This window comes from Pituophis catenifer, unplaced genomic scaffold (assembly GCF_029215685.1).
Source record: "Pituophis catenifer annectens isolate HBS135680 unplaced genomic scaffold, rPitCat1.0.hap2 SCAF_2, whole genome shotgun sequence".
Lineage (NCBI taxonomy): Eukaryota > Metazoa > Chordata > Lepidosauria > Squamata > Colubridae > Pituophis > Pituophis catenifer.
This window is the reverse complement of record NW_027256882.1, coordinates 94,749,016-94,771,597: the sequence shown is the minus strand read 5'-3', so window position 1 is coordinate 94,771,597 and position 22,582 is coordinate 94,749,016. Positions and strand designations below refer to the sequence as shown.

Below are 22,582 nucleotides of genomic sequence, written 5' to 3'. Positions count from 1 at the left end.
TCAAAAGTGCACAAAAAATATGGCACATGGTGTTTAGAGAAATTAGAGCACTTTTGAATGTAAATTTAGATATGTCACCGAGAATTGCATTATTGTTGCTGGTGGAACAACGGGATATAAATGAAACAAAAAAAAAAGAAATGATTGTAAATTTGATAATGGCGGCTAGATTAGTGATGGCTAAATATTGGGGACGAAATTGGGATATTCAAAGAAATGAATGGTATCATGAAATTTGGAGTAGGGCAACAAATGAAAAATTAACAACAGAAATTAAATTTTAAAAAGGGATGATTAAAACAAACAATTATAATGAAAAATGGGGTTTTTTATAAAATCAGTGTTGGTGGAAGGCAAAGGGAATAAACCTACTCAAGAATATATGTTGTTTTGGAGGGGATAAGGGCACAATTAGAATATATTGTATATCTTTTAGCAGTTATAGAAGAAGAAATATAAGGGGGGGAATGGTCTCCGGGGGTAGGGATGCACTGTATTATTTGTATTTTTTTCTTTTTTTGTATTTAGATGTGTATGTATATGTTCGTATTGTTTGCATTACTTGCATTTAAAATAAATAAATTAAAAAGATGGGGGGTAAATGTGTATCATATTGAAAGGAATACCTCAGGAATTCCTTTCCAGTAGAGGAATTCTTCACCTCCCTGGTCAATAGCAGCTTGAAAAAAGGTTATTCCTCTTAAAAGAAAGGTCAACATTTTATTTTCATATTGCCAATGATCCTGATCATTATCAACCTCCCCACACACACTGATGACACTTGCATGGTTTCAGACTGCCTTTCAAATGAAAGTTACACTTAGTATCAAGCCATGAAGACTTGCCTTTGGCCAAGGAGGGTGAGATGCCATGATCATTCCAGAAAGACCAAGAGTGTTTCTATCTTCAACAATGGCTTCCATAGGAATCAGAATCTGCATTCAACATACAGATTTCACCAATCCTTTATTATTGCATGTAGATTCAGTAAAATAACACAGGAGTTTTAGGTTTCCATAGAATCAACAATAGATTTAACACATAGTTTTCTTTATTTGTGTCAGAATACTTACAAATTATAGATGTAATATTCAGCACTGAGCAGGTAAAATAGGTATAAAATAGGTCACAGAAATGTAGCACGTATAAAAAAATAGGATTAAAACTAAATAGCATTTGCCCAGTATCGGGTCATGTCAACAGCATTTTCTCTTGCCAACATGAAATCTTCCTCCATACATGTTGAAGGACATGGAATGCACTATAGCATATGTGAGATGGACAATTCTCTCCACATTCACACAGAGTATCTTCTATAGAGGAACCCCATTTTCTTAGGTTGTCTTTTGATCTTCCTATGCCAGTGTGCAGTCTCTAAAGCAATTTCCATTCAGACCAAGGTTGACCTGTATGACCAGGCAGCAGGCAATCATATGGTTGTGCTCAGTTGCCCATAGTTCCAGACTGGTCTGTGGTGGCTGGTTGTTAAGGGGGGGGGAGTTTTGAGGAAGCTGTTCTTCAATCTCAATCTCAATCTTGGAGGTTGGTGGCCCAGTTTCTATAGTGGTCACTTTAATCCACTTTTTCCTGGTGGAATTTTGAATGGGGAACACCAGCTAGATAGTGCACCTTTTGGGGTCAGTTTTAGACACCCTGTGACCACTCTCACTGTTTCACTTAGGGCCATGTCCACCTGTTTCAAACAGAGCTGGCATATTCTCCTACCAGATGATGCAGGGCTAATGCAGAAATTCTTAATGTGTGTGGTTAGGCGCCCCATCTTGTGCCTGTTATTTTCCTCAGAATGTTATTCCTAACAAATACTTTCAGTTTGGTATTTAAAAAATGGTTCTTGAAGGGCAAGTATACGGTCCAGAGTTACTCCAAGATACTTGGGGTAGCACTGTGTTCTAGACTGGTACCGTTTCATCATACCTCTAGCCTTTTTGATGCCTCACATTTTTGCAGGTGGAAAGCACAAAGTTGTATTCTGGCGGTTGGACTAGATGATCTACAAAGTACCTTCCGACTCTGTTAATCTGTTAATGTATATTTTTAGGCAGTTTGGCTTCAGCTGGTTATCCCTGTAGTATGTAGTTATTAGGTTTAGAGTTTTGGTAATCTTTTCCTCAATAGCCTTTAAAGTTATGCTCTGTACTATTGCTAGGTTATCAGCCTAATCAAAGCTCCTAGTAACTTCCAGCAATGGTTGGTGATAGATAGAGAGAGGGGGGAGGGAGGGAGAGACAGACAGACAAACAGACGTTGAACAGCATAGGAGCTAGCACACTGCCCTGCAGGTCCATTTGTTTGGAGTCTATTATCTGTGTTGTCCCTGAAAGTTGACATAAAATCTATGATTATTTAATAGACATCCTATGATTTTCATGAATTTGAAATCCTTTGTAAAGTGAAAGGCTTTCTTCAACAGGGCCACGTGGTTAACTGTATCATAAGCCATGGTGATATCTATGAACACCATTCCTGTGATTTCCTTCAGTTCGAAGCCATCTTCTATGTATTATGTTAGTTTGAGAATTTGAGCTGCAGAGTTTTTGCCAGCTCTAAAGTCAGCTTGCTGTGGTATAAGCAGGGGCTCTGCTATTACAGACAATTGGTTCAGAATTAAATGTATAAGCTTCCCAGAATTCAATGGGGAAGCCAACAGCTGTAAAGTTAATCATGACTGCTGACACTCCCTGCAACTTTCACATTAGCCAAGTCTTTTACTTGTGGGAAGCTTAAAGGGAAGGCCACAAGCTGCTTAGATAAATCTTCTCAATTTTTGCAGCTTTCCCCAGTCATTCTGTGCTTGAGCCATGATGTCCACTTGCACAGCCCCTCAATCCCTCTCCCATCTGGCAACAGCAACTTGCCTGCCTGCAGGCTTTGGACTTGCAAGTTTCTACATTGACTTTCTCTGCACGAGCTGAAGGGAAGGGAAGGGAAGGAAGGAAAGAAGGAAGGAAGGAAGGTAGGTTTTACAACACTCCCTGCCAGCTCCCACAGCAGGAAGGCAGACATTATTATAGTTCTTTTTTTGCCCACCGGTGGCAAAAAAGTTACCCTGTTTAGGTAAGGCAATAGTTCTGAAACAGTGATCCAAGGTCACAGGTTGTAGTCCTGTAATGTATGGCAGCCTAACCCAATGGCAGCCTAATCCAACCTATTTGGGAATGATGGAAGTTGGAATCCTACATATCTGTAGGGAACCAAGATTGAGAAGGACAAAATACAAAATCACAGAGAAAAGATGCAAATTAACAGCTCAGAGGTTCTTTGGATGAAAACTCTCCCAAAGTAGAGAATGAAAAAAATCACCTTTATCTCTTCTTGGAAATAACTGGTTTATTTCAGTAATTTTTGAAAAGCATTAAGCACTTTTTACATAGAGAATGGGAAGAGAAGACAACAGTGACTTGAAACATGGTGATATCTGTCTGGCATCATTAGCATTAAGAGGGAACAGGAAGCAAACCATGAAATTTAATCAGATTTGCATCAACAGAAGTCAAATCAAAATGTCATGCAGATTGGAGGTCAATCTGCATTGCTCTGGCTCTATGATTAAATCCATTTTAAATGTGATCCTACCTTCAGTTTAATCAGAGAAAGAAGCTCGTTATGACTCTGTGCATGGTTGCTACTGTTTAAAAAGATAAATGATACAAATCTCACCTATGGCTGCAAAACTATATCTTGATTATTTCAGAGAGACAGACAGCTCTCTAGCAGAGCATGCATCTTGCATACAGAAGTGTCAGTTTAAATATCCAGGTATAAAGTGATGGATCTTATAGAGAATCGCCACCAATCAAGAAATGGACAATGATAAGAATTTTTTTTTTCCTTTTTGGGGATCAGTCCACAAATCATGATTTCAAGACATAGCCTGCAGCAATATTTCCCCACCTAAAGCTTGCTTTTGGCCAGTGCCTGAAGACCCTGACTCTGCCGCTTTGAGTCCTATGAAAGAAAAGTAGGACACTAGGACATATAAACATAAACAAACAAATGTCAAAGAGAAGCTTAAAAAACAGCTAATCAGCAAAGTTTTCTAAAGTCATGATTTTTCCATTGTTAGTTGTTAAAAAGAAAAAAAAACCTTAAAGCATAGAAAACGTCAAACATAAAATCACATTTCCATGGTAAGACAAATGTGGGAGTTTTAGTTCTAATATCAGAAAGAGAGAAAAGGAATGTTACTATTCTTGGGACAATCAAATGAATCATTGTTCTACAAGATTCAAAGCTTTCCTGATTCTCAATTATGCAACAGACTAAAGGAACATACATCACTCCTTCCCAATGAATTTAATATCAGGTGTCCAGTAAATAAGAAAGTAAAACCCAGTTGGGAATAATCCATCAATGTAGAGCTGTAGAGAATGTAGAGAGAAACTCATGTAGTTCTTGACTCATGACCACAATTGGGGCCAGAATTTTCATTCCTAAGCAAAGTGGTTAGGTGAACCACACCCAATATTATGACCTTTTTGCCATAGTTGTTAAGTGAATCACTGCTGTTGTTAAGTGAATGACACAGTTAAGCAAATCTGGCTTCCCTCGTTGATTTTGCTTGTTGAACACCATTTGGAAAGACTGAAAATGACAGTTACATGACTCTGGGATGCTACAACCCTGGGCACTTTATTTTAAATGTTACTTTTTTTAACATTTAAAAATAGATGAGATTCCTATAGTTAAGGGGTAGGGACAAGTGGGAAGAGCTGTCAGTTTTTGCAGTCCAGCCTAAGCTTAGGATATTGTCACTGTAGTTCAGGAAGCTATACATTTCATTGGGTACAATAATTGGGAACCATTAAAGAGCCTTGGTAGTACAGGGGTTTAAGGCACCCTGTTATTAAGCTGGTTATTAAGACCAGCTGCCTGCAATTACTGCAGGGTTCGAATCTCACCAGGCTCAAGGTTGACTCAGCCTTCCATCCTTTCTAAGGTAGGTGAAATGAGGACCCAGTTGTGAGGACAATAAGCTGACTTTGTATAAATATACAAAAGGATGAAGGCTATTGCTGAGCACATTGTAAGCCGCCCTGAGTCTCCAGAGAAGGGCGGCATATAAATCAAATTAAAAAAAAAAAAATCTTTCCTAATTTATTATTTTTTTAACTTAATATATATTTAGCCTACTTTTCATACATGTACTACTTCCCAAGATAGTTTACATGATCATCATCATCTTCTTTTAATAACCCCATAATCCTTTGCGGGATGGAGTCCAGGCAACTGAATGGAATTAGCAGAGTATTTTAATGGCCGGATGCCCTTCCTGTCACCAATGGGGTGTTTTGTTTGGCAGATACATTCTCAGTGTGCCCAGAGAGAGAAATATCTGCCTCTACCTAGGATCGAACTCACAAGCTCCTGATTGTGAAGTGAGAGCTCCACCTCTAGGCCACCACAACACTCCAAGACAGTCTACATTATGCTATATGTTAAAGACAAGACATATATAAGAGGAGGGAAAATGAACCAAAAAGTATGTGCTTGTATATCAGTTCAGGCTAGACTAATCTCTGTTTCTGATATTTTTGTCCGAATGGGTGTTTGCCACCTTAATGTCCTGCCCTGTTGATGGAGAGGAACTCCATTCTCAGGACACTTATTCAAAGCAAAGCTCAGTGTGTTTATTTGGTAGGAAGGGATGAAGCAGGTAACTTCCTGCATTGCCCCTTCTGTGGCCAATCTCAAGGTCCAGATTCTGGTTTCCTTACTATCAGTAGTGGGTTGTTCCCAGTTCACCCCATTTTGTGCGAACCGGTAGTGGCGATGGCAGGAAGCTCCGCCTACCCAGATGTCTTCAAAAAAGCTCTGCGCATGCGCAGAAGCTTCTGCATACGCGCAGAAGCGCTGCATATGCGCAGAAGCTCTGTGTGCTCGTGAAGCGAGCGTGCACACCCGCGTGCTACCAATAGCGAACTGGCAACGCGGGGATTTGAAACCCACTACTGCTTACTATGATCTTCTTCCTGAGCTAGGATTACACAGTCTCCTGGCAGACAGATCAGAATGTGCCTCTATGAGAAAGTGCCTCTATAAAACAACTATGAGTACGAAGTACACATTCTGTACAGCATCTGCTCATTCTCTGGCTGATGTAAGACAGCACTTGGATCTCCTTGCTGTAATCGTTTTCCTCGGATGTGGAAGCTTTAGCCAATAAAGGCTGTCAAATGCATATTCAGAAACAGAAAGATTGAATTAGTTGCCAATGCTAAGAGGTAAAAAGAGGTATTGTGTGTTTTTCTTCTGTTTGTCTTTGCTTAAATTCAATTTGTAATAAATATGTCAGTTGAATAAATAACTCTTTATTAAATATGAATTGAATAGCAATCTGGAAGATCTCCCCTAAGTAACACAGTTTTAGAACACCAAATTTGCTGTTCTAATTAAAATGCTGTCATTTTTTTAAAAAAATGTAGTTTTACACAAGAAACTGGTTCTAGAGAAGAGGGCCGAGTGAAAAAGCCTAAAAAGCTGTTCAAACCATTTTCAAACAGATTTATACTGTATATTTTATCATGATTATGTTCATTTTCTAGTACAAGTGAGTTCAGCTGAAGAATTGGTGGCCTTGGTAATGATCTGTCAAACAGAATGCAAAGTACTGTTAGTTTAAGTTACATTCTGCAAAGATAATATCAAAGAGCCATATATCTGATATGTAAAGTCATATTTCCTTTTTTTTTTAATGAGGGAGTATCAGAAAGAAATTATTTGGGTCAAACAAATTAATCCATTAAAGGAGGAAAGTCTACAAGAGACCCAGCACACTTTGAGAAAAAGTACTTTTATCCTTGGACTTTCATCGCCAGCTACACCAGGAAATGGAAAAATTAAAAAAAAGGAAAACGAACTGTAATTAAGCATGACAAAGAAAGTGAGATGATTATTTGGGCAAGAATTCTGGATCTACGCAGAGAAAGATACAACATGCAGATGGGATATTAAAATTCACACACTGGGAATAAATATAGAAAGGATTCATTTGACAGAACAGTACAGATGACAGTCCTTTCACACATAACGTGATTAACTCTTAGGAAAGAGATTTTCACACCAACATAATATGCAGCTGACTTTTTTAGGTTTACTCTGAAGCACACATCACACATCGGAATCACTTGGAACATCTTCCTCTACAAAATGCTACTTTTCACATTGAGAGCAATATAATATGAAGGATAAAAGTTAGTGTGCTTCCTACTCCTACAAGGTAGCCCAGACCAAGAAATTAATGCCACAGAAACATTTTCACCAGTTGTTCTTCTCCCTAAGCTTCTCATGCATTCTTCATCCCTGCAGAGTATCTTTTCGGGAAATGTCTCGTCTTTTGTATCACCCATCCTAAAATATTACGTGCTTTCCTGTTTAATGATATTTTTGAGTGCTAATATTCATCAGTTTTTCCGACCATGGCAACTTTTGGAAAAATTGGGGTAAATCTCCCAGAATTCTAACTAGTTCACCAGATATTCTGGAAAGAATAGCCCAATACATTAGAAAGACAGTGTATCAGAATGACTGTTGTACAGTATCTGAATGTGGCTTATTTTTGAGTTAAAATTGTTCAATTATAAATAGAGTAAGGGTGGGGATAGTTGATCATGTCTCTATTCAGGCCTTTATGTGCATATATCCATTTCTCTTTTCCTCAGAAATGACCATCCAATAGAACAAACCATGTAATCCCTCTGTAACAGACCCACTGGGACTAAGGAATTAAGCTGACTCTTAGATCTGAAGTCTGGGATCAAGTTAATAGCAACTGAACCAGTTTGAGCCATATGACCTTCCCAGTTTTAGAAAGAAAGAAAAAGAGAAAGAAAAGCTCTATAAATTGCAGCTGGAGGTAGCATACAAATATGCCAGTTTGCCAGTTAAAGTAGTCTTAACAGCAAGCATGAAGACAGTCAGTGTTAGGCAATTATTGTTATGTGTAGTGTGTTATAAATGTTTCTAAGTGACTGGCAAGGAGGAAAAAGATCTGTAACCTCAGGATTCTTTTGGATTCTTTCTGCCAGGAGCCCAGGGATCCCTGCAGTTGTGCAAGCCAATAAATCTTGCTCCATCTATCTCCAAACATTTTATTTATGTTTATAAATAAACATAAAAGTATTTATAAATACCAATACTTGTCTACAAGTAGTTTAATGGCTTAGGCACTAAGAAATGTTATTAATTTTCAGGTTAGATATAAAGTCAAATTATGCAGGTTTGTATGTGCTATATTTGGATATGATTCAGGCATGTAATATATCAAAGGATAAAACAATATATAGCAGTCTAGGTTTTTTAAAAAAAGAAAATTCTTCTGAGTGCAAAATTGCCACCCGCCACAATTCCTCTCAGAGGAAATATCTCCTTTAATTAAGGAGATTGTTCCATTTGCCATTATTTGTATGGGGAAATCATACTGTCGTATTTCCTTGACTATGATAAAAAAATAATGCTTTTAGATTTTTTAAAAATATGTTTTTTGCAAGTTTGGGAAGACAAAATATTTATTGGACTTAGAACAATCCTTTCCCAACATGACACATTTATATTCATTGGGATTTCCATTCCCAGAATTCCAAAACATATCTACAGTGGCAGGAACTCTGAGAACTGCAGTCCCAATATATTTTAAGGCTCCAAAGTTAAGAATAACCACTTGTTTTATACATGTAGCAATAGCAACATCACTTAGACTTATATATCGCTTTACAGTGCTTTACAGCCCTCTCTAAACGGTTTACAGAGTCAGCATATTGCCCCCAACAATCTGGGTCCTCCTTTTACCAACCTTGGAAGGATGGAAGGCTGAATCTGGTGAGATTTGGACTATCAAATTGTAGGCAGCTGGTGCTCGGCAGAAGTAGCCTGCAGTACTGCATTCTAACCACTGCACAACCACGGCTCAGGTAGTTCTCAGCTTATGATTACAATTGGGACCAGAACTTTCATCAGTAAGAAAGTGGTTGTTAAGTGAATCACACCCAGTTTCTGCTACAGTTATTAAGCAAATTACCACAGTCATTAAATCAATCACACAGTTGTTAAGCGAATTGGGCTTCAGCGATTAGCTTTATTTGTCAGAAGTCCCATGTGATAACATGACCCCAGGATGCAGCAACTACGTTTTGGACAGCGGTGCAAATTGCCAAGCTCCCAAATTGTAATTATGTGACCACATGGGGATACCACAATGGTGACAAATGTGAGAATGGGTCATAAGTTACTTTTTTTTTTAGCAGCATCATAACTTTAAATGGATGGTCATAAGTCTAGGATTTCCTATATTCTCTTTTGGAGAAATCTATTGCTCTGGGGAAGGACAATGGGCAAATAGCCAAATCCAAAATATTTTGATACTTTAGGATCTTATTTGATGATCTGTTGAAATATTACAAAAAACAGACTCTTTTTCTTGAATGACAATGAAAAGAGGTTCTGTGTTTTGCCTAAGTAAGGGGTTATTATGCAGGGCAGGCCACAGAGGACTGGAACTCTTCTCTCCTGCCGTTCAAGTTGCCCTAACTTTATAATTTGACCTCCATTAAATTACAGAACCGAATTGAAACACCTTTTCTGAAAGAATGATTTGAGCTTTTGTTTATTTTTGGCAATTGAATTATCCTTGCAGGCTGAGAAAGTATAGAAGATTAAATACCAAAGAAGTCCTAAGAGCCACAACTCTGAGCACAAAATGCCAGCCATTTAAAAATTACAAAGACAGCATATAATTTGCACAGTTGGTAAAATAGAAAGGCTCAATATTGTAACAGGAGTGGGTTTACCAGTCAGAGTTTCACCCTGACGCTACATTATTCTTTTTTCACTTCTTTCACAAATCTGAAGAATAGAAAATAACTACCTTGCTGTTATATTCTCTCAGACTTCACATTGAAGAATTCCCCTGCCTTGTTAATTTAATTTTTAAGGGGACCAGATAATCTTCATTTGTACCTGCAACATTTTTTCACTAATATTTCTTTCATTCTTTCCCAATGATAATCTTTCAGGAGGGGGGGGAAATGCAGGTTAACAATAACAACTTTTCATTTAACAAATGAATCATATTGTGCCTTAATCTGATTTTTACAGAAAGAAAAGATAAGGGCTAGACACTGACAAACATTTGAACTATAAAATATCAGACCACATTTTAGACTCATCTATCCACAGAATAACACTAGGAATATTATCTGAAATTGTCAGACATTTAGTAAAGAGTTATTTTTTTCTGAATCTTGTATGTTTTTCTCAAAATTCAAAGATGATGGTATTTACACTTGCAGTGAGAAAGATAGATTTCATTTCCCCCTTTTCAGACCAAGCTCAGAATCTTTCTCCTGCTCTACATTGGCATAAATTATACTAGCATGAAATTTCCTCTCCTTATTGCTAATCCCTATCTTGACTCTTCCGAGTCCCTTCTGTCACTGGACTCTCCTCCTAAGTTACAGATAACAAAGCATAACCAATTTTATTTACCTTGTAGATGTCATTAGGCACTATCAGCTTCAGGGGCAAAAGACAAATACCAATACACCTAAGAATGATTTAAGCCTTTCTCATTCATGTACCAGAAAGGAGATTAAGGTACTCTTACGGGGATATGGAAATATATATATGTAGGTCTTTGGTTATTCGGGTTTTCTCCCGCGTAAAATTGGAGGTTTCTTGGCAACGTTGCCAAGACCTACATACAAACATCCGCGAAAACCTCAGAAAAAAAAAATATATATATATATACGTATATATATATATATATATGTATGTATGTATATATATATATATATATATATATATATATATATATATATATATATATATATATATATATTTGTTTTCTCAGGTTTTCGCGGGTGTTTGTATGTAGGTCTTTGGTTATTCGGGTCTTCTCCCACGTAAAATTGGAAGTGTCTTGGCGACGTTTCGACGAAGTCTCATTCGTCATCTTCAGGCTGGTGTTCTCGGCTTCGTGCTTCCAGGAGCAATGTGAGATCGCAGCTGTCTCTTCCTTTTAACTGCTAGAGGAGGTGTGAGCTGATTGGGTGGGAACTTGGCTGTGTTCTGATTGGGTGGAGGTGTGTTCTGATTGGTTAGGGGCTTGGCTGTGCTCTGATTGGCTGGGGTTGTGTTCTGTTTGGGTGGGGGCTTGGTTGTGCTCAGCTTAGTCTGAGTTGCAGGGGGATTTGAGCTGGTGAGCTGCGTTGTTGTTGTTTGGCTTCGTGTTTGTGGCCGTGCGAGCTCTTCATGGTGGGTGTCAGTCTGCTTCATGTATGGATTGGAGGGGTTTAAAGTGGCTAATGATGCAGCTGCGGTCTGGCTTCTGGTCCTTGGTCGTGGCTCATTATCAGTGTGGGTTTGAGTCTGCTTTCTGCGTGGATGTGTGGTGGTGACATCAGGTGTGGCACTCGTGAGTGTGGGTCTGGTGTCATTCGTCGTGTTAGGGACTCGTTTGTCAATAAGGGCGGGTTTCCAAATGGCTGGTAGGCGGGAGGTATCGTCTCGTTTGTTCATGCTGTGTGGGCGTTTTTCTATCTCAATGGCTTCTCTGATTATTCTGTTGTTAAAGTGTTCAGTTTTGGCGATAGTTCTGGTCTTTTTAAAGTCAATATCATGTCCTGTGGCTTTAAGGTGTTGGACCAGGGAAGAAGTTGGTTCCTCTTTTCTGACTGAGTTCTTGTGTTCTTCTATGCGTGCACTTATTCGTCTGTTGGTTTGTCCGATGTATGTGGTGGGGCAGGCGGTGCATGGGATTTCATATACTCCTTGATTTTCTAACTCAATTTTGTCTTTGGGGTTCCTTAGGATGGTGGATATTTTTCGGTTTGTGCAGAATGCTGTCTTGATGTTATGTTTGTGGAGGATTTTGCTTATTCTGTCTGTGGTGCCTTTTATGTATGGGAGGAGGGCCTTGCCGTTTTCTTGTTCTCTGTCTTGGATTTTAGTGTGGGTTTCTTTTTGGATTAGGTTGGTGATCTTATTTCTTTGGAATCCATTGGATGTGAGTACGTTAGTGAGGGTGTGTAGTTCGGTTTTTAGGTGTTGTTCGTCAGCTAAGCGTTTTGTTCTGGAAATGAGTGTCTTGGCTACAGAGTTGATCTGGGCAGGGTGGTGGTGTGAGAGTGCGTGCAGATAGCGGTTTGTGTGTGTTTTCTTCTGGTATATAGTGTGTCCTAGGGAGCCATTGGATTTTCTGTAGACTAAGACATCCAGGAAGGGAAGTTGGTTGTTCACTTCTGTTTCCATGGTGAACTGTATTTTGGGGTGTAGGCTGTTGAGGTGAGTGAGGAAGTTGTCCAGTTTTTCTTTCCCATGTGGCCAGATTATGAAGGTGTCGTCCACATATCTGAGCCAGAGTTTGGGTTTGTGATCGGATTTTTCTAGAGCTTGGGTTTCAAAGTATTCCATATAGAGGTTGGCAATGACAGGTGAGAGGGGTGATCCCATGGGTGCTCCTTCTGTTTGTTTGTATTTCTGTCCATTATAGATAATATAATATAGATCACCCCTCTCACCTGTCATTGCCAACCTCTATATGGAATACTTTGAAACCCAAGCTCTAGAAAAATCCGATCACAAACCCAAACTCTGGCTCAGATATGTGGACGACACCTTCATAATCTGGCCACATGGGAAAGAAAAACTGGACAACTTCCTCACTCACCTCAACAGCCTACACCCCAAAATACAGTTCACCATGGAAACAGAAGTGAACAACCAACTTCCCTTCCTGGATGTCTTAGTCTACAGAAAATCCAATGGCTCCCTAGGACACACTATATACCAGAAGAAAACACACACAAACCGCTATCTGCACGCACTCTCACACCACCACCCTGCCCAGATCAACTCTGTAGCCAAGACACTCATTTCCAGAACAAAACGCTTAGCTGACGAACAACACCTAAAAACCGAACTACACACCCTCACTAACGTACTCACATCCAATGGATTCCAAAGAAATAAGATCACCAACCTAATCCAAAAAGAAACCCACACTAAAATCCAAGACAGAGAACAAGAAAACGGCAAGGCCCTCCTCCCATACATAAAAGGCACCACAGACAGAATAAGCAAAATCCTCCACAAACATAACATCAAGACAGCATTCTGCACAAACCGAAAAATATCCACCATCCTAAGGAACCCCAAAGACAAAATTGAGTTAGAAAATCAAGGAGTATATGAAATCCCATGCACCGCCTGCCCCACCACATACATCGGACAAACCAACAGACGAATAAGTGCACGCATAGAAGAACACAAGAACTCAGTCAGAAAAGAGGAACCAACTTCTTCCCTGGTCCAACACCTTAAAGCCACAGGACATGATATTGACTTTAAAAAGACCAGAACTATCGCCAAAACTGAACACTTTAACAACAGAATAATCAGAGAAGCCATTGAGATAGAAAAACGCCCACACAGCATGAACAAACGAGACGATACCTCCCGCCTACCAGCCATTTGGAAACCCGCCCTTATTGACAAACGAGTCCCTAACACGACGAATGACACCAGACCCACACTCACGAGTGCCACACCTGATGTCACCACCACACATCCACGCAGAAAGCAGACTCAAACCCACACTGATAATGAGCCACGACCAAGGACCAGAAGCCAGACCGCAGCTGCATCATTAGCCACTTTAAACCCCTCCAATCCATACATGAAGCAGACTGACACCCACCATGAAGAGCTCGCACGGCCACAAACACGAAGCCAAACAACAACAACGCAGCTCACCAGCTCAAATCCCCCTGCAACTCAGACTAAGCTGAGCACAACCAAGCCCCCACCCAAACAGAACACAACCCCAGCCAATCAGAGCACAGCCAAGCCCCTAACCAATCAGAACACACCTCCACCCAATCAGAACACAGCCAAGTTCCCACCCAATCAGCTCACACCTCCTCTAGCAGTTAAAAGGAAGAGACAGCTGCGATCTCACATTGCTCCTGGAAGCACGAAGCCGAGAACACCAGCCTGAAGATGACGAATGAGACTTCGTCGAAACGTCGCCAAGACACTTCCAATTTTACGTGGGAGAAGACCCGAATAACCAAAGACCTATATATATATATATATATATATATATATATATATGTTTTTCTTCTAGCCAGGTTTTCCCTACGTAGCCAAGGTTTTTTTGTAGCTCCAGCTCAGTAGAATCTCATCTACTCGGTTCTGGGCTTTTTTTCCTTTTCTAACACCTAGCAAGCTCTCACTGCTAGGTGGGAGACCTAAATAGATCCATTTCTAGCTCGTTAGCTTTCATCAGTAGGCCACACCCATCTCCTCCCTGTAAAGGCATAGTATCAATTTTCTTACTTCTTCGTAGGGTCTATGTGTGTTTTTCTTCTAGCCAGGTTTTCCCTACGTAGCCAAGGTTTTTTTGTAGCTCCAGCTCAGTAGAATCTCATCTACTCGGTTCTGGGCTTTTTTTCTTTTCTAACACCTAGCAAGCTCTCACTGCTAGGTGGGAGACCTAAATAGATCCATTTCTAGCTCGTTAGCTTTCATCAGTAGGCCACACCCATCTCCTCCCTGTAAAGGCATAGTATCAATTTTCTTACTTCTTCGTAGGGTCTATGGGTCCAGGGAGGAGATGGGTGTGGCCTACTGATGAAAGCTAACGAGCTAGAAATGGATCTATTTAGGTCTCCCACCTAGCAGCGAGAGCTTGCTAGGTGTTAGAAAAGAAAAAAAGCCCAGAACCGAGTAGATGAGATTCTACTGAGCTGGAGCTACAAAAAAACCTTGGCTACGTAGGGAAAACCTGGCTAGAAGAAAAACACACATAGACCCTACGAAGAAGTAAGAAAATTGATACTATGCCTTTACAGGGAGGAGATGGGTGTGGCCTACTGATGAAAGCTAACGAGCTAGAAATGGATCTATTTAGGTCTCCCACCTAGCAGTGAGAGCTTGCTAGGTGTTAGAAAAGAAAAAAAGCCCAGAACCGAGTAGATGAGATTCTACTGAGCTGGAGCTACAAAAAAACCTTGGCTACGTAGGGAAAACCTGGCTAGAAGAAAAACACACATAGACCCTACGAAGAAGTAAGAAAATTGATACTATGCCTTTACAGGGAGGAGATGGGTGTGGCCTACTGATGAAAGCTAACGAGCTAGAAATGGATCTATTTAGGTCTCCCACCTAGCAGTGAGAGCTTGCTAGGTGTTAGAAAAGAAAAAAAGCCCAGAACCGAGTAGATGAGATTCTACTGAGCTGGAGCTACAAAAAAACCTTGGCTACGTAGGGAAAACCTGGCTAGAAGAAAAACACACATAGACCCTACGAAGAAGTAAGAAAATTGATATATATATATATATATATATATATATATATATATATATATAATTTTTACGCCATGTTTAAGTACTATAATGGCTGCTAAAACTTGAATATTTATTCATATACGCCACTGGAAATATAGGTATATCAAATACATATCTCTTCCACAGGCCAATTCTGGATGGAATTTAAAGCAAGGTAATGTAAATAATATTGAATGCCATAATGAGTAAAAGCTCTCCCAAAGTAGATCAACACCTTCAGACATGTAAATATCACATTTTAGAAAGATAGATGCTATTTGAATTGCATCCTTTTATCTTCCAGAGCAAATTTTGAAAAAAATAGGCCTATAATTCGCAATACTGGTTAAGATGTATCATCATGACTATAATGTAGCATTCTCCACAAAGTATGTTTTACTGAATTTAATAGGATTTTAGCTTTTTAAAATATATCAGAAATGACTCTACACATCACTAGGAACTCATTTTCCAAGTATTTTAAAAGTAGTTGCAGGAATTCTTTTAAATAAAGTGAGGCAGAACATATAATGAACAGTAAATGAATACTGATGGACCACTTTTACAAATAATTATATGTTTGGTAGTCCAATAAAGCTAAAGCATGCAGTGGAAAAAACAGAGAGGAACCTATGGAGGAAATTATTTTGATTTGCTGGGCTCTTTAAACATAATATTTATTATATTTTACACTTTGCCCTACAAACAACCAACATAATGGCTGGGTCACACCACCCCTTTCTGTAAACCATACTTTCTGCCAGATAAAGCAGTTAGAATAAGATCTTTCCCAATTGTTAAAATACTGTGTTTCCCCGAAAATAAGACCCTGTTTTATATTTTTGAACCCTGAAATAAGCGCTTGGCCTTATTTTCGGGAAGGTCTTATTATTTTGGGGCACATGGAGCAAGATGGGGATCCTCTTGCTCCATTACCTGATTTCCAGCTCTGCGCTTAAATATTTTCAGGGAGGGCTTATTTTCAGGGGGAGGCTTATTTTAGCGCATGCGCTCAAAAGCCCGATTGGGCTTATTATCAGGGGATGTCTTATTTTCAAGGAAACAGGGTATATAGATTTCTTCACAACAAACCTATAGAACTGTAGGCAGCTACTTTCTTTAGTGTGTGAGATTTCCATTACAAAGCAAGGAAGTTGAAATACCACTACTCTTGTTTCTTTCTTATTTTTTTTTTTAAGAGACCATTCTTCCTTTTACACTATAAAGCTGTCTTGTTACTAATTTTGAAGTGGGCTGAGCTGAAGGCCTATAGAGATTTTTTTTTCTTGCCACATATATACATAATATAGTCTCACTTCAGTTTCACAAAGAAATTCAGTACTTCAATTTCTGTTCTCCCTAATTTTACTTATATTAACCATATCTATTGCACTGGACAAAAAAATAGTATCAATGTGCTAACTAAATTTCATTTATTAAATTAATATCCATAAGCATATATATGTGATATTACGTATCTCATTTTTTCTGCAACACAGAGGCAAGACTTTCATGCTGGTCAGTGCAAATGGTCTTCCTTTTATCATATTGTGATAACAAAAACCCCATTCTGTTCCCATTGTTTCATTTTTCGTATGATGATTTTCTACATTTTATGATCTATCTGCAGTGGCAAATTGAGGATGATGGAGCTAGATGTCAGTTAGTCTTTTTAAAAACCCTCTATTTTTCTTCCATTAATGTATTTTTTCCATGTGCTATATTAGTAGTGTCCTAGTAGGTAATTGATAATAGTGATGTATAGAGATTAAGTTATTAGTTAAGCTAATTGGCAGCTGTTAATATAGGTCTAGCTAATTCTTCATCCTCATTTAGGCCAAGAGCTAATTGTGAATGCTGCTTACCAAGAATTCATTCATTCCCTAAGTTTTATAGGTTGCAATCAGAAAGGACTGTAATTGGCTGTCATTCCCATTTTAAAACAGGATTAACATACAAACTATAATAACAGTATAATGAAATAATTATTCCATTAGTCCTTCTGTGGAAACAGATTCTACATATTACCTTTCTTATTTTCTCATTGTATCTTTTGTTACATTTTCTTTTTCGGTAGATCCCTGTCTGGACGCATAGTTGGTGGAGTTTGGTGGTTTTTTACTTTGATCATCATTTCATCTTACACAGCCAATTTAGCTGCATTTTTAACAGTAGAGAGGATGGTGTCTCCCATAGAGAGCGCAGAAGACTTGGCCAAGCAAACAGAGATTACTTATGGGACTTTGGATGCTGGTTCTACTAAAGAATTCTTTCGGGTAAGAGAAATTAGTTCTGATTTTCATGTACAAAAGCAAGACTCGTGCTAGCCCAGGAAATATAGCCCATCTGCCAGATACCATAAATACCCTTGAAACATGTAGTAATTATACGCTTCCACAGATTACTGAGTAATTACACTTAGCAGCATCAAAAGTAATTACCCTGTGACTTGTAGCTCAGGTTTAGAGAATAATAAATACTTAGTTAGCTCTGTAATTTAATGGCACCATTTACAATATGCAAATATATTTAAGTTATTCAACAGTGGCTTACATACCAAGCCACAAAAAGTACACTTCTTTTCTGTGGTCTAGTGTCTTCTGTCTCTCACTTCTCTCTAATGTTTTCTTCAGTTTTCCTGCTCAAGTTTGTGGACTGCAGTACTGCTTTTATTCTCAGTCCGATGAGTTTGACTAATATGGAGTCAGACTATTTCTGTGTTGTCTATTCCAAGTGGCAGTTGTTTTCCAGAAGGCTTTCCTATCCCAATATCCTTTAAACAGCAGAGATTTGAGGAATTCAAATTGAGACACCTGGTTTGCATGCTTTCCGTTTTGCCACTAAATTACATTTCCTTTTTAGGATTAGAATTTAGCAAATGTGCTACCACTTCCAACATAATTCCTAGAATCTGGCTTTCACAAAAGCTTTTAAGTTTTAAATTACTTTTTCTTCTATCTCCCTTCTGTTTGAGGTAATTTTTATTCCATAAAATGTGCCAATGTGAATGGCACCAATTCATACAATCCATCCATTTCTCTGTTCACCTCTATAAACCAGCCCCTAATTTGAGTAATATCCTTTCTTTAGCTGTGCACCGTGTAGGCACACACAGCCCAACAAATTTGTGTCTTCCTTGGTGTATGAATCTCTGCTCTGTGTATTAACGCATGCTAAGAGCAGCGGATTTATGCTATTCTGGACAGAGATCTAAAATAGCGGTTTTTGAGAAGATGTGGACGTACATGAAGTCAGCTGAGCCCTCTGTTTTCGTGCCGACAACAGAAGAGGGGATGAAGCGTGTGAGGAGATCCAAAGGGAAGTATGCCTACCTGCTAGAGTCCACCATGAATGAGTACATTGAACAGAGAAAACCATGTGACACCATGAAGGTGGGAGGTAACTTGGATTCCAAAGGCTATGGCATTGCAACGCCAAAAGGTTCACCGCTGAGGTAGGTAGATTGAATGTGTTGCTTCTTTCCCTTCATCCCCAGCAGTTGATGCATCCATAAACATGCTGCTAATTTTCATTACCACAGTATAGCTAATAAAACTGGGGGAGGAAGGAAAATGAAAAAGTAATTATGAGCAGGGAAGTTTTCTGCCAGACTGCTTCTAAATGGTGATAGGACTTCCAGGATTCCTGAATGCTGTAGCCTCATTCCTATATTTGTTTCCTTGCTAAATGGGCCCAAACTGTAAGAACAAAAGAAATTTGTGACAACCTGGCTATTGCTTAATGGGGCATTATTTTGAAATAATGTGATTGTTTTCAGGTGTGCATGCCAATCGTGTAATATCTATTATATCTCTTCTTTGGTTAAAGAGATTCTAGTATAAAAATATTTAGGTATGTGCATGTCTGAGCAAAGAAATATAAATCTATATAGGACAAGCTAAATGGAAAAGCTAAGTGTTTTCCTGCTAGGTAGACAACAAATGGATGAAAGGACAATTATCTCCATTAGTCACTGATAAAACCTAGTTAATAACATGTACTGTATGCAAAGGTTGCAAAAAAAGATGTTATGTTGTCCATAAAATTGTAGACAGAATGTAGCATCCACAATCATAGCATACAAAGTTGTTCAGCAAAAGAAAAGATTACAAGAATCCACCAGCCAACAAGACAGAAAAGACAATAGAAAAGACAATAGCTATGCTATTGTAGATGGGATTACATAGAAGCTAGGGTTGCAGGAATTCACCAGCACTTTAGATATGTAAAGAACACATATCTATTATTCACAAAATATAATAATATAACAAATATGTTTGGATTTTCTCACTACAACCACTACTTGGTGGGGGAAAGACAAGAACTGCTAGAAAAAAAATCAAGGTATAGATAAGAGCCTGGAGATTGAACAAAGAACAAAATAGCCAGATATGATTTGCAATGTTCATTTTCAATGTAAATCCTAAATGTATATTAAAATATTTTCTTTTTTCTTTAAAGATGCAAACACACATAGTATACCCAACCACAGAAAGAGAGAGAGAAAGAGAGAGACAAATTCTACTGTTGATTTCATCTTCTTTTTCAAAATGTCCTTCTGATATGTCAATAGAGTGGGACAGAAGAATAAGTTAGACATATTTGTTCTTGATTTACTTTCCAGTTCAATAGAAGCAACCAGGAGGGAACATTTTGCTTTTCCATTGGATCTAATGGTGCTTTTTTTAATACATATGGCCTCAGTTTCTGTCTCATTATGTTTGTTATTTGTGGTCATTTTAACTGTTTATCTAATGCTATATGCTCTTCAGACAACTTCTGGCATCTATTCCACTATCTGGAAATACTGAAAAATTGCATCTTATTTTGTGACTGACTGAGTGTTCCATCCAAAGTCAGTATAAATTTAACCATTGAAGTCAATCGGATCATAATATTATATCTAAGGTATCCATTTTACAAACGATTTCCCAGATGTGATGGATCATTTGGGCAGAATCTTTGGACATCAGTGATTATTGATTTCAGGTCCTTCTCACATTTCTAACTAGTTTATATTAAATACTGTAATGTCCCATCATAGTATAATGTTTAAGTGCAAATTATTAATTAATTAAATTAATGTGTTAACATCTGAAGACTTACTTTCAAATTGGCACCATGAGAAATCATACAAGTCAATATATGACTCTGTTGTCTTCATCCAGTATGAAAACAATGGGCATATCTAACATGGGAAGAGGCTGAAATAATGTATCTAATTCTATGGAAACTGATCCATAGCATCCTAGATGAAACCAAAACTATCAAAGAGTGGCTGCATATTAAAATCTTCACTGACTACTCCCATCATTGCAACCTCTTGGACTGCAATGTGTTCGGATTGTTTGGTCAGTGCCATTTTTCCTCAAACTATCCTGGGAAATGCCTATTGTTGAAGCATTATACTGATTCCCAACTTTTATGTCATCACAAGCTATTGTTCTAGATTAAGGACTGATCAGGCTGCATGCATGAAATTTACGGATAATTCTGTACCTGCTCATTTAGAAATAAGTTCTACAGCTTCCAGTTGCTCATTCTTCAGTAAGGCTTCTTCTTAACCCTACTGAAGGATTCGCAGATCAGGGCTGAAAAAAATCCAGATGGCCACTAGATCATTAGATGTATCTGTATCTATATCTGTTTGCCATCTAGGAATTATTAGGATGTTTTGAAGCATAGATCTAAGAACTCTACTCACCAAGATTTTTAACTGTATTGATATTTGGAATCTAACTGTTAAATGTATAGATAAGACTTGGCCAGAATTCTTATATCACTTCCTTCACTTTTACTTTAGCCAAGTGAAAATCTAAAAGGTTCTCACACAATGTAACCTTTATATAATGTTCTTTTGAAGTTGTTACTAAATTTCTAGATACTATTAATAGCTGGCTCAATGGAGATTATATAGTCATTTAATTTGATTTGAAGCTATTCGTTTTATTACAAAAAATAGCAAATGATTTGTTGGTTATTGATCAAAATCAAGATTGACTGATTGATAGCAGAAGATGACGAAAGCATGGTGCAAACAGCAGGAATTGAAATTACACAGAGAAGCATTCAGCATATATTGCAGTATTAGTGGTCCAAAACCATAGAGAATAATGCCATATTTATATTGGGTTGTCCAGTAGTGTTGAAATAGTAATGTAAACCACTTGCTGGCTGAGAATTCTTATTTCAACACATTTGTACACAGAGCAGTTTTGGAATGGCTGATTTACATAGCTGTTTTTTTCGAAGGGGGTCTGTTGCGTCTAATTTCAGAGTAGCTGCTAAAATACACCTTAACAGACTGAGGAACAGACTTGAGTGTGCCACATGCACTTATATATACAGTAGTGGCCAAAATTGTGGAAAACCTTTTGAGAAAAGTGTATTTTTGAGGTTTGATGGCTAATAACACCACTTTTTTTTTTTTTTTTGGAGTTTCAAGATAATCATATTCCACTACTGGAATGACCTGGGAATAGACCAGATCTTAACCCAACTGAAAATCTATGGAGCCGACTAAAGAAACTTGTTAGTCAGAAGTGACCCAGCAATAAAGCCCAGTTAATAGAAGCAATCATTCAATCAATCCTGGTTTCACATTATAACAGCTGCAGAACTAAAAGACTTGGTTCACTCCATGGGAAGATGTTGTAAGGCCGTAATTCATGCTAAAGGTTACCCAACTAAGTATTAACTGACATGATAGTTTTTGTATATCTTGTTTTTTCTACATTTCACTTTTCTTCTTTATACTGTAACTGCTATTCTAATAGCAAATCCTATTGCATTACATTCTTGATTAAATTATCTTTCCATTGATATATAATTTTATGGTACTACTCCTCCAAAATGAAGTGGTGTTATTAGCTAGTTTTAGAAAATACTTTTCCCAAAAGGTTTCCACAATTTTGGCCACTACTGTACATGCAAGATTGGTAGCCCAAGTATACACATGTAAGAAGCTGGAGCTTCACATGGATGATTAAAACACATTAATACATGTACAGTAGTTCTTCTTGCTCCTTCAGTGCACAGCAGCTAGCAGCTACACTCTCTTCAGCTTCTCAATGGATATGCCATATCTGCACCTTAATTTTGTCGCTATGTTTTCCTATGAATTCTATATCAAATTTGCAACAATGTGGAATGGGCAATATTGGGGGAATCACACTAAGTTAAACAGGTATTTTAACCTTAAGGGAGGGAAAAGCAGCAAGATCTATTCCATCACTGGTTTT

General features: G+C 38.2%; 1 protein-coding gene across 4 annotated transcripts in view; it reads left to right on the top strand.

Moving 5' to 3' along the window:
* The window catches only part of GRIA1 (glutamate ionotropic receptor AMPA type subunit 1), a 235,904-nt gene that overhangs the window by 199,967 nt on the left and 13,355 nt on the right, over positions 1-22,582 (top strand). For all 4 annotated transcript variants that reach the window (XM_070933859.1, XM_070933858.1, XM_070933856.1 and 1 more), the window contains 2 exons: positions 17,419-17,617; positions 18,548-18,795. In XM_070933859.1, the coding sequence (XP_070789960.1) occupies positions 17,419-17,617; positions 18,548-18,795 (447 nt within the window). The remainder of the gene's footprint in view (positions 1-17,418; positions 17,618-18,547; positions 18,796-22,582) is intronic.